The 14,662-nt window shown below is 45.6% G+C and overlaps 1 protein-coding gene across 3 annotated transcripts in view; it reads right to left on the reverse strand.

Moving 5' to 3' along the window:
- Positions 1 to 14,288, reverse strand: part of prmt3 (protein arginine methyltransferase 3) — a 306,241-nt gene extending 291,953 nt beyond the window's left edge. Inside the window, exons 1-2 of one of the 3 annotated variants that reach the window (XM_072466697.1) lie at positions 14,135 to 14,288; positions 7,871 to 7,994 (exon numbers count right to left, since the gene is read on the reverse strand). In XM_072466697.1, the coding sequence (XP_072322798.1) occupies positions 7,871 to 7,994; positions 14,135 to 14,150 (140 nt within the window). In that variant the 5' untranslated portion in view covers positions 14,151 to 14,288. Of the gene's footprint in view, positions 1 to 7,870; positions 7,995 to 14,113 lie in introns of all 3 variants that reach the window. The other 2 variants (XM_072466696.1, XM_072466698.1) reach the window with 2 other exon arrangements.
- Between the last annotated feature and the right edge of the window lie 374 nt (positions 14,289 to 14,662).

Raw genomic sequence — 14,662 nt, forward strand, 5'->3', positions numbered from 1 at the left:
GGAGACTTATCTCCTCGACCTGTATCATAGCTTCCAGACTTTGACAGTGGGAAAGGGCGAGGGCAAACTGCATATGGTGGTTTCAGGGTTCACACATTGGGAGGACCACTATTTTCAGTTTCCATGAATTACCTGGATTCAGAAACATGTTGCAAAGTGGTTAAACAGGGAGGGACAGTGGAATTAGAAGCACCAGCTCAGAAATTTCAGAATGTTTTTTTTTAAAGGAATAATTGCCAATTCACCGACCCTGTGCATCTTTGGGTTGTGGGGGTGCAGGCACAGGGAGAATTTGCAAACGCCACACGGACAGTGACCCGGGGCCAGGATCGAAATCGGGTTCTCGGCGCCGTGAGGCAGCCGTGCTAACCACTGCGCCATCGAGCCACACGAAATTTCAGAATGTTTTCGACACAATTTATAAATAGGCTGATAAAATAATTAAGATAGGTGCTCCGTGAATGGTGTCAAAAAGTAGCTAAAGATGGACTTGAAACACACTTCGGATCATTAGTTGATGCAATGATAAACATATCCACTTGAGTTCAGAACAGGTCATCAAGCACCTATCTATTCTCATCCCCTGTATCCCATTTTCCAGCACTGGGTCCGTAGTTTTGTAAGCTCTGTCATTTCAAGTGCTCAACTAAATACTTCTTAAACATGGAGTGTTGGGGCCTGTGTCCTAACAGATGATTGGAGGCACTTTCAGTCTAGAAGGGAGGCATTTGAGAGATACCCATACTCCATTGCGTGAAGGAAATGGTAAAAAAAATATGGGAATAGGTTTCAAGCTCTAATTCGTAACAGGTAATTTGTAGACTGTTCCAAGGACATTTTTCTTCATTTTCTGAGGGATGGAAGCGAGTACAGGAATCTCTGTCCCTCCCCTTTACTGCCCAGAATCAGTGTGTTTTTTGAGAAGGAAGGTGTATGTTTCCGAACCCCTGAATGTGTGAAATGTCAGATAACCAGCGGCAAGCTTCTTGTGAGTTTAAATAGAGGATTATTTATTCACGCATTCACCTCAAAAATCTAACGCTTCTTCACTCATTCTCCCACTCCCACTCAAGGAAAATACACTTCAAGAGAATAGTGCACTTTTACAAGTTATAAGCAAAATTAAGTTTGCAATTCAAGTGACTGGCTCCTCCTGAAGCGTCAATGGATGAAGTCCAGATATTAAGACATAAATGTTGCTGCCCTCTCTGCTGCTGCAGACAGCACCGAAAGATTAAGAGGGAGACCAATATGGCTGCCTCACCATGTGGCTTCTTAGACTCCCCTTTCCAAATATGGCGGGCTTCAATGGATTAGACACAACCTGGGCTATTGTTTGCAAAAACTCACCCAGGACGCTCAAGGAGGCAATTCTCCCAAAGGGACAATCACTGTCCTGATTTCAGAATGACCCAGTCAAGTCAGGAAACACTTTCTGGATGGTTTCAGGAGATGTGAAATTACACTTCTCAGTCTGGATTTGTCTTTTTCCCCTTTCAAGACAGTGTGGCAGTTTAAATCCACAGACCATGTCAGGTGACGCGCGACAGCCATCTTTTGCAGCATTTTAATGTCCATTTTTAACATAAAAGTCAGTTCCAGAAGGTTCCATACCGATTACAATTCATGTGTTAAAAGTTAAGGATAGGACATGCCTGTACTGGGCATGACAACTGAAAGAGAGGGTGAATGATTAACACTTGGGATAGAATTCTAGATGGATTAGTGGAGGAAAAAGACCAAGGAATTATTTAAGAAACAATTAGCTGCTCCTCTGGACGCAGACGGCTTTGGGTTGGTTCGAGATGTCTTGACTAACTTGCCACCTTCGTGCATAATTATTCTGCTTTGAGCAATAGCAGAGGCACGCTAGTCTGGGAAACAGTGCGACTGTTAATCATGTTGACAGTGTGTACTGGTCAACACACAATTCATTATTTTCCCTTGGAATCATTATCAATTGCAATTCAGTATGTCATTCCCCAGCTGTTCCATGATCAGTCAGATCCTTGAAGTATATTTGGAAATATGTCAGCTAAAATCCAAAATTTCCGATGGAAAATTCATTTTAAGTCTCAGTAAATCTGTAGAATCTGCGAATGCAGTCTCTCCTTCAGCTGCAGATATGTTGGCGACAAAAAAATTTCAGATGAGAGATATATAGCTTGCCTCTCTCCGTCCTTCAGAGGGACCTCTGTTGTCTGCTCAGCAAACATAATTTTACTGACGAGTTATGAAGACACACAGTTTTTCCCACAGCGGGGCATCAAACACCATCTCTGCTGTGAATTAAGACTTGCTACTGCACCCATTTTGCCATCTAGGCTGTGCGCATGTGTGGCCGCAAAACATTCCATAACATTCGCAAGAAATTGCAGAGTGTGGTGAACTCAGCCCAACGCATCACACAAGCTTGCCACCCCCACATTGATTCTGTGTACACCTCCCGCTGCCTCAGGAAAGCAGACAGCATTATCAGAGACCCCTCCCACCCAGGCATTGCCTTCTTCCAGACCCTTCCATCAGGCAGAAGGTACAGAAGTCTGAAGACCCGCACCTCCAGACATAGGAACAGCTTCTCCCCCACAGCTACAAGACTCCTCAACGACTCCCCCTCGGACTGATCTGTTCCCTGTAAGAACACTATTCACGATGCCCTATGCTGCTCTTGCTCATATATTTGCTTTGTTTGGCCCCTTGTGCCGCAATGTAACCAATCACTGTTTGTTGATATACCATTTGTCAATGTACTCTGTTGATTATTGTTTTTGTCTACGATGTACGTACTGTGTACGTTCCCTCGGCCGCAGAAAAATACTTTTCACTGTACTTCGGTACATGTGACAATAAATCAAATCAAATCAAAATCATTGTGCGCCATGCGCGTAACTATTTATGGCCACGCACAACCTCAGCCGCTCCAACCATCACGGCATGTTATCATCTCCTCTCTGCAGTAACTCTGCCACTGGGGAGGAATTCCACGTCCTGGCTGAGCATGGTGACGTCGTTGAGCACCCCTCCTTCCCCAAGAACAACATGTCCGCCTGAAGGAGCAACAGGGGCCTGCAGGGGCCGGGAGGGCCAGCAGGGAGAAGCTCGTCTGTCACACTCAAGCTGGGCGAGGGGGCAGGAGGACGAAGCACAGTCGGAGAAGGGGAGTGGCGGGAATGTGGGAAGGGGGTCGGGCAGTTTAGTGTGGGAAGGGAGGTAGGGAAGTTTAGTGTGGGTAGGAGTTGGGGCAGTTTAGTGTGGGAATAACATTAACACGTTTCTTATTGCTTCTTTTCCAGTAACGTTTGTGTTTCCGGAAGTTGATTGAAAATAACTAATTGCACAGATATGAGCATCCTTACACATTTGGTATATAGCATGTTGGCTAAACACTTTAAATTATTGAATGTTTCTGTCTGACTGAAAAAACTTAGTTTCTTGTGTCTGATAGTATTGTTGCTTTGCTCAGAGGCGTGCATTATTTTTGACAAACCTTAAACGGGATTAGCAACCTTTGGTGGTATTTCATTTATTGGGAACAGTTTGCCTTTTTATTCTGCTTGTAGCAATAAAACTATCAAAGTACAGATTAATTTTTCAATTAAATCTAGGGTCATGCCCCATTAGTTAAGCCATTGGTTTACATGTCGTTATTTGTCAAGGTCATAGAGAAAATGGCATTTCTTTAACACAAACCTTTACCTTCAATGTAAAATTGAAATGATAAATGTGTGAAATATGGATATCCAAGTACAAGAGAACAATTTAGTTCTTGCTGAAAGTTCTGGAGCTCGACTTTCCTCATGAATGACATCTAAACTTTATTAGGCACCGCCCTGCAAAATCTCTGAACAGTTCTACATTTAGGTAGCATTTCAGGGTCTGCTGAAGAATGATTCTGAGACATAAGACTGCATTTGCTGAATAGTAAATATCTAAACGGGATCTCACCATCCTCGTCCACCACCTTTTAAAATGTGCCATTACAGCACGGGTCACAGAAATATTAAATGTATTTTGGCTTATTTATATCTCTGGCTCTTTGACGGTGGCTGGCAGACACCCGATCAGGAAGCAATGCCTCTTGTAATCCGAGAGTGAATGTCTTGGCTTGTACAAATTAGACAGAGCCCCCATGTTTCTGTAACACTGCGTTAGAATTGACATAGAATTCCTATTAATTTGAACCTGCAAAAAAGTGCAGGAAACAGCAGACTTTACGTGTTGGCGAAAACTGCTGGGCAGAGATTTTGCATCCAGAGTTCAGGTGTATGCCCAACCTTGAAGCACATGCAACCGGGCGAGAAGACAGCGAGCGCGCATCCCGACATCGTCGCGCGCTGCTGCGATATTTCAGTTTGCGAGTGCATGTGAGAGTTGGAAGCTTGCCTACAGTAAAATATGTGAAAGATGTCATTTGAAACATGCACCCACCCCCCCTCACCAGGTTCGCTCAGCCTTTTACGAAGTGCGTTTCACATTGGCTGCCCGTTAAGTAGCCAGGCAGCATGAAACCATGCTCCAGAGCCAACCGTGGCTGGGAGCGCATTTCGCCTCCGCTTCCAAGTTCGCCGAAGACCTGCGCGCGCCCAATGGAGAAATTTAGTAGTTATACATCAGAGCAAGGCTTGATACTAAATAGCATAGACAGTTATAATACCTACACTACTGTAGGTATAATTAAATGCCCAGGTTATGTTATTAAAATGTAACCCAATCCACTTAACATTACCTGATTTGATAACAAGTACCATCAAATGATGTACTGGAATGTTTCGATCAGAGGTTGAATGCATTATTAACTCAGTATCTTTTAATGTGGGAATATGTATTTTTGTCCATTATGAGATATCAAATTAGCAGTAACAACCAAACTGAATTTCTTTTTACCGTCTTTCATACTGTGAAATTGAAGTCACGTTTGTACAGTTGGATTTTTAATGAAGGGTTAAGAGAATTTTTATTAATTTCAAACTTGTTATGTATCAGAGAACACATCCCCGCAGGTGTTTGCACTGGCTTCAGCTCTCCGTCATTAATTGTGTGAACAACATCCTTAATAAAACCTCTCATCGTGTTTGTAAGAATCCAGAGTGTGGGCAGCTCCATACCTTTCCTCTCTCCGTCTAACTCAGAGGTACAACAAAAGAGGAACCTGGTGATGAGGATTGAGGCAAGGAAACACATTCTCTGAAAAGAAAACCGCCAACAACAGAAGTAGAGACGGCGTCGAGAGAACGATTCTCGGGACCAGACCCGGGCGCATTGGGCAAAGCACAGCCGTTGACATTAAAAGTTTAAAACAAAAATAACGGAACACAAGAGTGACAACAACTACAGTTCGCAAGACTTGCTTGCCGTTGAAGGGGTAGAGTCAGGGCTACGTGGTGAAGTACAACAGGGTGCGGGAACAGGGATTCAGAAGTCTTCCGACTCTGTACAGGCCACAACTCGGGAACTGGTTTAGCACACTGGGCTAAATCGCTGGCTTTTAAAGCAGACCAAGGCAGGCCAGCAGCACAGTTCAATTCCCGTACCAACCTCCCCGAATAGGCGCCGGAATGTGGCGACTAGGGGCTTTTCACAGTCACTTCATTGAAGCCGACTTGATTCACAAGTCAAACCACAGTCAGGCAAAAAGAAAATAAATCGGAATTGCATTGTGGATCAGGGGATCGCTTCTGCCGAACATACAAAAGAATTGGAAGGGAGGAAGTTGGTTTAAATATGGACTCTTGGAGCCGGGATCCGGAATGGTGGGAAAAATGGGCGCCATGGATGCATTTGATGAAGACTGAAAGGCTTTGAATTCATAGGAGGAAGGATTCCGATTGTATGTCATAGAGAATCAAACATCGGAGGATCTATCAGGTCACAACATTTCTCAGTTCAGTAGGGCGTAAACCTTATATGCCGCTGCAAAACTTAGTTCATGCAGCAAAACCGGGAGAAAAGTCCGATCCCGATCTAATGAAAATTTTAGAAGGGAATCTTTCACCTAAACCGTTGTTAATTGCAGAATGGGTTTTGGTTCCACTGCCATAGTCAGGAAAAAAGTGAAAGCATTTTGCAATTCGTACCAAGTTCAGGAAGGTGCAGCACTTGATGACACTCTACTTGATCGGCTGGTTTGTGGACTCCGCATGAACCATTCAGAGGAAGCTGCTTAGTGACAGCGATTTAACTCTCAACGCTGCTGTGGAAGTTGTCAAATCTATGGAGCTAGCAACAAAAGAAGCTTCACAGCTAGGGACCGGAGTGAAGTTCCACAAAATGGATGTCAAATGAAACAAGGACGCAAGGGGACAATCATGTCACCAATGTACACAGGTTGGACACTCACTGAGGGAATGCTGGAGTACAGAAAATAAGCGCAAGAACTGTAGCAAAAGGCATGTTGGGCTCAGAAAAGCTTCACCAACACCAAGGATGTGCATGAAACAAAACACACCTAAGCAGACTAGTCATGCTTATAAATTAGTAGACAAATTTTAAGACCACCCAGAAGACTATGTACCCAAGCAACTGCAGGAACTGAAACTAGGCAACTTGTCAGTGTGCAGCGATCAACAACATTTCTGGGCATTTCCAAAATTGAGGGTCATGAACTCAAATGGAAGTGGATACGGGTGCAGCTGTATTGTTAATACCCGAGACAATTTATAATCAAATGGTGAAGCATCTGCCTTTAAAATCGTCAAATGTGATCCGATTATGTACACTGAATAGGTTGTAACATTAAAAGGAAGCATTATAATGAAGGTAGAAGTCAATGAACAAATAGCGGAGTTACGTCTTTACATTGTCTCTGGGGATTTTTCTGCTTTATTTGGTAGAGCATGGCTGGCAAAGATTAAACTCAATTGGGGAGCAGTAAATCGTCTAGTGGAGTCCCAAGAACAACCTACAACAACTTGAGAAGTATGAGAAGGTGTTTACAGGTTCACTAGGCTCAATACTGGAGTTGAAGTGCAATTAAAGATCAAGCCAGACAGTACACCAAAATGTCTCAGAGCTCGAACAGTACCATACCCCAACAGGTCAAAAGTCAAAGAAGACCTAGAAAGGCTAGTTCAAATAGGAGTCATTGAACCAGTTTTTACAAGTGATCGGGCAACACCAATAGTTCCTGTACTGAAACGCGATGGCTCAGAGAATATGTAGAGATTTTAAAACAACTATTAACCCAGTATTGTGGGCAGATCACTATCCACTGCCACTGATTGAAGACTTCTCTCATCCCATTGTAATCTCCTTTGTTTAAGCACAAAACACTAGTGTTTGATTTTATCTTCTCACCCTCCATCTGTATTTTAAATTCCACCATATTGCGATCGCTCCTTCCGAGAGGATCCTTAACTATGAGATCATTAATCAATCCTGTCTCATTACACAGGACCAGATCTAGGACCGCTTGTTCCCTCGTAGGTTCCATTACATACTGTTCTAGGAAACTATCATGGATACATTCTGTATCCTTCTCAAGGCTGCGTTGACCGACCTGGTTAAACCAATCGACATGTAGATTAAAATCCCCCATGATAACTGATGTACCATTTCTACATGCATCCGTTATTTCTTTGTTTATTGCCTGCCCCACCATAATGTTACTATTTGGTGGCCTATACAGTGGCCTATCTCCCTTCAATACAACAACCCACTCGAGCCTGATGCTTTATCCTACAGTTCACCAAGTACTGGTGAGGCAAAAAGTTAATTCCTACCATCACTGGACAAGCTCAAGTGGCAAGAAAGCCCTGGCAAAGATATCTCACCATTTGAGCTACCCAACCACTTTGAAACACGTCATGTATATGTTCCTCGGGTGTCATATCTTACGCGGCGATGCAAGTTTAAAGGCAGAAAGCAAACACACCTCTCACAAAACAGACAATGAATTTGCACTTGTTCCTTGCTCTGCCCATCTTCATCCCAGTCACACCATTCCTCATCGCCCATCTCTGACAGTTCAGGCATCTCATCAGTAACAGCTGCTCCCTCTATCAGGAAAACAGAGAGGAAATCTGTCAATAGGTTGGTAAAGTACGAGGCAGAGCATAGGTCATACACAGAGAAAACTGGGCTTTGGCTCCCTGTAACAACATTGCCATCTGGTTGTGAATACAGCAACAACTTGCATTTATGTAGCATCTGAGTGTTGAACAATCCGTCACACCACAGGAACATTATCAGTCCAAAATCAACAACGAGGCAGCAGAGGAGGTGTTAAGGGGGGTGACTAAAACATGTCAAAGGAGTGAGTTTTAGGATAATCGTAAACAAGAGAGAGAAAGGTCAAGAGGTTAAGGTAGACAATTTCAGGCTTTAGGGTCTAGGTGGCTGAAAATACTCCGCACAATTCTGGGGCGAAGGGTGTATGGGAAGCGTAAGAGGTCCGAGTTGAAAGAGTTCTGAGTGGGTTGTAGTTCTGGAGGTCCTGACAGAGATCGGGAGCAGAGAGACCATTGGGGATTTAGAAAATAAGGGCAAGGATTTTAAAACAAGGGCGAGGACGCGTGACCTCGCAGAATCGCCAAGCAGAAACTTACAGCCAAGTTCCGCACACATGAGTACGGCCTCAACCGGGACCTTGGATGCATGTCGCATTACATTCATCCCCACCTTCTAGCCTGGGTTTGCGAAACCCTACCGACTGTCCTGGCTTGAGATAATGCACACCTCTAGGTCAGCAAGGTAGCATTGTGGATAGCACAATTGCTTCACAGCTCCAGGTTCGATTCCCGGCTTGGGTCACTGCCTGTGAGTCTGCACATCCTCCCAGTGTGTGCGTGGGTTTCCTCCGGGTGCTCCGGTTTCCTCCCACAGTCCAAAGATGTGCGGGTTAGGTGGATTAGCCATGCTAAACTGCCCATAGTGTCCAAAATTGCACTTAGTGTTGGGTGGGGTTACTGGGTTATGGGGATAGGGTGGAGGTGTGGACCTTGGGTAGGGTGCTCTTTCCAAGAGACGGTGCAGACTCGATGGGCCGAATGGCCTACTTCTGCACTGTAAATACTATGAAATTAACCTGAGGTCACCCCTATCTCTGGCTCTGGCTCTGTAAAGACTTAATTATCTGCAAATGCTCGCATTCAAAGTATGGTCTGGCATCTTTGACTTTGTCTATATAAATGTTTCTGCAACATACCTCTTCATTCACCTGAGGAAGGAGCAGTGCTCCAAAAGCTAGTGTTTGAAACAATCCTGTTGGACTTTAACCTGGTGTTGTAAGACTTCTTACTGTGCTCACCCCAGTCCAATGCCGGCATCTTCTCATTGAGGATTTTAAAGTTGTGGCTCTAATGAGTCGCGAGTCCATGTTGGCCCAACAACAGAGGAGTGATGAGAGGGAGGGGGAGGGGGAGGAGGAGGGGGAGGGGGAGGGGGGGGGGGGGCCTGTGGGTAAGGATACGTGCAGGGGGTCGGGAGGCCTGTGGGTAAGGATACGTGCAGGGGGTCGGGAGGCCTGTGGGTAAGGATACGTGCAGGGGGTCAGAAGTGCGTTGGAATATTTGAGTCCGGTGGTGGAAAAAGCAAGGACTAAGCTTTCAGCTGCAGACAGCTGGAGACAATTGGAATGGCCTTGATCGCAAAGGAGACTGGAGTCCAAAGAACACACCAGCCACATCGAGGCTGCATTTGAAGTACTGCATTCAGTTTTGGGGACCAACCACAGGAAGAATATATTTGCCTTGTTGGCTAGCAGTGCATATTCACCAGAACCAAACCCTGGCTTAATAAGTTAAATCACGTGAGCCAGTTGCATGAAGCTGGTTTGTGTTCCCCGGAATATAGAAGAGCGGTGGGTGATCAGATCAAGGTGCAAGAAATGTTGAAAGGATTGGATGGGGTAGACACGTGGGACCTAATTTCTCCAGTAGAGGAATCAAGAACAAGGGGACCCAACAAATCAAAGCTCGGCCATCCAGGCGATTAGTACAAATCTGAAACACCCTCCCTCAAACGGATGATGCTTCAATTGGAACTTTCCACAAGTAAGGTCAAGAAATCTTTTGGAAAAGGCATCAAGGGATGTAAATCTCGGGCAGGTAAATGGAGCTGAGCGGCAGATCTAACTGAATAACAGAGCAGACTGGAGGGGCTGAATTACCTACTCCTATGGGCGCTATATGAAGATGGAATCAATCATTTAAGGCAGAGACTCAATGGAATCAGCCTGGTAAACCTTCGCTGCACTCTCTCCATAGCAAGAACATCCTTTCCCCAGATAAGGACACCAAAACTGTACAAAATACTCCAGGTGTGGCCTCACCAATGCTCTATACAATTGTAGTAAAACATCCCTATTCCTACACTCAAATCCTCTCACTATGAAGGCCAACATACCATTTGCCTTCTTTACTGCCTGCTGTACCTGCACGCTTACTTTCAGCGACTGATGCACGAGGACACCAAGGTCTCGCTGAGTATCCGCCTCTCTCAATTTACACCCATTCAAATAATAATCTGCTTTCCTGTTTTTGCTACCGAAGTGGATAACCTCACATTCATCCACATTATGCTGCATCTGAAATGCATGTGTCCACTCATTCAGCCTGTCCAAATCCCGCTGAAGCGATCTCCGTATCCTCCTCAGAGCTCACCCTCCCACCCAACTTTGTATCATCTGCAAATTTGGAGATAATACATTTAGTTCCCTTGTCCAAATCGTTAATATATAATGTGAACAGTTGGATTCCCAGCACATGCGGTACCCCACTAGTCACTGCCCGCCAGTCAGAAAAAGATCCATTAATTCCAAGGAGAGGTGAGTGAGCAGAACATAGAACATAGAACATTACAGCGCAGTACAGGCCCTTCGGCCCTCGATGTTGCGCCGACCTGTGAAACCATTCTAAAGCCCATCTACACTATTCCCTTATCGTCCATATGTCTATCCAATGACCATTTGAATGCCCTTAAGTGTTGGCGAGTCCACTACTGTTGCAGGCAGGGCATTCCACGCCCTTACTGCTCTCCGAGTAAAGAACCTACCTCTGACATCTGTCTTATATCTATCTCCCCTCAATTTAAAGCTATGTCCCCTCGTGCTAGACATCACCATCCAAGGAAAAAGGCTCTCACTGTCCACCCTATCCAATCCTCTGATCATCTTGTATGCCTCAATTAAGTCACCTCTTAACCTTCTTCCCTCTAACGAAAACAGCCTCAAGTCCCTCAGCCTTTCCTCAAAAGATCTTCCCTCCATACCAGGCAACATTCTGGTAAATCTCCTCTGCACCCTTTCCAATGCTTCCACTTCCTTCTTATAATGCAGCGACCAGAATTGCACGCGATACTCCAAATGCAGCCGCACTAGAGTTTTGTACAGCAGCAACATGACCTCATGGCCCCGAAACTCAATCCCTCTACCAATAAAAGCTAACACACCGCACGCCTTCTTAACAACCCTCTCAACCCGAGTGGCAACTTTCAGGGATCTATGTGCATGGACACCGAGATCTCTCTGCTCATCCACACTGCCAAGAATCTTACCATTAGCCCAGTACTCTGTCTTCCTGCTATTCCTTCCAAAATGAATCACCTCACACTTTTCTGCATGAAACTCCATTTGCCACCTCTCAGCCCAGCGCTGCAGCTTATCTATGTCCCTCTGTAACTTGTAACATCCTTCCGCACTGTCCACAACTCCACCGACTTTAGTGTCATCTGCAAATTTACTCACCCATCCTTCTACGCCCTCCTCCAGGTCATTTATAAAAATGACAAACAGCAGTGGCCCCAAAACAGATCCTTGTGGTACACCACTAGTAACTGGACTCCAGTCTGAACACTTCCCATCAACCACCACCCTTTGTCTTCTTCCAGCTAGCCAATTTCTGATCCAAACTGCTAAATCTCCTCTGCACCCTTTCCAATACTTCCACATCCTTCCTATAATGCGGCGACCAGAATTGCACACGATACTCCAAATGCAGCCGCACTAAAGTTTTGTACAGCAGGTACAGCAGGGGCAGCACGGTAGCATTGTGGATAGCACAATTGTTTCACAGCGCCAGGGTCCCAGGTTCGATTCCGGCTTGGGTCTCTGTCTGTGCGGAGTCTGCACATCCTCCCCGTGTGTGCGTGAGTTTCCTCCGGGTGCTCCGGTTTCCTCCCACAGTCCAAAGATGTGCAGGTTAGGTGGATTGGCCATGGTAAATTGCCCTTAGTGTCCAAAATTACCTTTAGTGTTGGGTGGGGTTTACTGGGTTATGGGGATAGGGTGGAGGTGTTGACCTTGGGTAGGGCGCTCTTTCCAAGAGCCGGTGCAGACTCGATGGGCCGAATGGCCTCCTTCTGCACTGTAAATTCTATGAAATCTCCCTGAATCCCATGCTTCTGTATTTTCTGCAGTAGCCTACCGTGGGGAACCTTATCAAACGCTTTACTGAAATCCATATACACCACATCAACTGCTTTACCCTCATCCACCTGTTTGGTCACCTTCTCAAAGAACTCAATAAGGTTTGTGAGGCACGACCTACCCTTCACAAAACCGTGTTGACTATCTCTAATCAAATGATTCCTTTCCAGATGATTATACATCCTATCTCTTATAAACCTTTCCAAGATTTTGCCCACAACAGAAGTAAGGCTCACAAATGAAGGCAGGTAATGAAAACTACTGCAAAGTGAGGAACGGCACGAAGAACGATGTCGAGACACATAACGGAGGAGTTGAAAGAATCAACAGCAACTTCCATAGCGCCTCTAAAGTACCGAAATGACCCTCCCCCAATGTGCTTCACATGGGCATCACAAAACAAATACAGTTCTGGCACTGTACCACAACAAGGGCCTTTTTGGTCTCTTAAATTGAGGAAGGACATTCTTGCTATTGAGGGTGTCCAGCGAAGGTTCACCAGACTCACTCCCGGGGTGGCAGGACTGACGTAGAAGAAAGACTGGATCGACTGGGTTCATACTCACTGGAGTTTAGAAGAATGAGAGGGGATCGCATAGAAACATTAAAAATCCTGATCGGACTGGACAGATGCGGGAAGAATGTTCCCGAAGTTGCGGATGTCCAGAACTAGGGGTAACCATTCAGGACTGAGAGGAGGAAGAAATTCTCCTCCCAGAGAGTTTTTGTTATTCATTCATGGGATGTGGGCTGGACCAGCATTTATTGCCCATCCCTAATTGCCCTTGAGGGGTAGTTAAGACTTTGCTGTGGGTCTGGAGTCACATATAGGCCAGAGCAGGTAAGGATGGTGGGTTGCCTTCCTTAAAGGAAGGAAATGCTGGCATCGCCAATCGTCAATGTTTTCATGGTCACCACAGGCTTTTAATTTCAGATTTTTATTGAATTCAAATTTCACCACCTGCACTGGTAGGATTTGAACCTGACACCTCAGAGTACCCTGGGTCTCTGGAATTCTAGTCCAGTGACAACATCACTACACCACCACCTCCCCTGATTGTGAACTTGTGGAATTATCTACCACAGAAAGCGGTTGGTGTCAGATCGTTCGACGTGGCCCTTGCGGCTAAAGGGATTAAGGGGTGTGGAGAGAAAGCGGGACTGGGATACTGAATTTGCACAATCGGCCATGATCGTATTGAATGGTGGTGCAGTGTCGAAGGGCCAAATGGCCTACTCCTGCACCTATTTTCTATGTTTCTAAGTGAGGCAGGTTCAAACCCTGAGCAGAGAGGTCACACCCTGGGTCTGACACTCCCCTGTGCTAACTGTACCCCCCTCACACGCCTCTCCCTGATGTTGTCAAGAGTTGTCCTTGGCCAACACACCAGATATGCTGGCAAGAGCTGTCCTTTGCCAAAACACCAGATGGGACTCCCGTATTGCAGGTTCGAAGCTCTTGCTTTAACACAGTGATTGGAACGATTAGAAAGCGGACACTGCAGCCCGCAAACGCTTCAACCCGACCGGACCGGGCTGAACAGGAGGCGGTGTTTGGTGCACCGTTCAAAATGTGCAAACCCCCCTCCCCCTCCCCCTCCCTTGCAGCTTCAGTGGAGTCCGGCTCGGGGCGGTGGGCTAGCAGCGCTCGCTACATTGTCACACTGATCCGCTACATTGTTGCATTGATCCGCTACATTGTTACACTTGGCCAGTGTTACAATCCGCGCCGCGTTCCATTCATTCATTCACCTCTCCTCCACGTGTGTTTACCTCCACTTTCAGCCATGATGCAGTCTGCAGAGGTCCACAAGAGATCGCTTCGCCACCCTATTCACTTCCAGGTCAGTGGGATGGCTCAGTTTGAGGGATAGGAAGTGTGTGCGTTTCAGAATGAAGCACTCCACATTCACCTCCTTCCGCATTCAACTCCATCCACATCAGCGCGATGTGCCCCAGGGTTAGAGCTGACAATGGAATATCTCTTCACTCGCAATACGGGCTGGGCTCTGATTAAAATCCAAATAAAAGATTGTGCTTTTAAAAAAAATTTTAAGCTCCATCTAGTGCGGTCACTGAGAATTTACAATGATTTGATCCAACCCAGATGGCCAGTGTTACTTTTGTTTTATTCAAATATAGATAGGATTTAACTTAATGTAGACATTTTAGAACTCCTTTTGGGAAAGAAGTAGGATTGTGGGGTTTTCTAATGAACACCTGCAATAAGAGGACCCAGATCAGTCTTTAAGAATGAGTGAATATTGACAACACTGGCAGTCAAAGTATTCCAGGTGGGGG

This window comes from Scyliorhinus torazame, chromosome 10, assembly GCF_047496885.1.
Source record: "Scyliorhinus torazame isolate Kashiwa2021f chromosome 10, sScyTor2.1, whole genome shotgun sequence".
In the NCBI taxonomy this organism is placed as follows: Eukaryota; Metazoa; Chordata; class Chondrichthyes; order Carcharhiniformes; family Scyliorhinidae; genus Scyliorhinus; species Scyliorhinus torazame.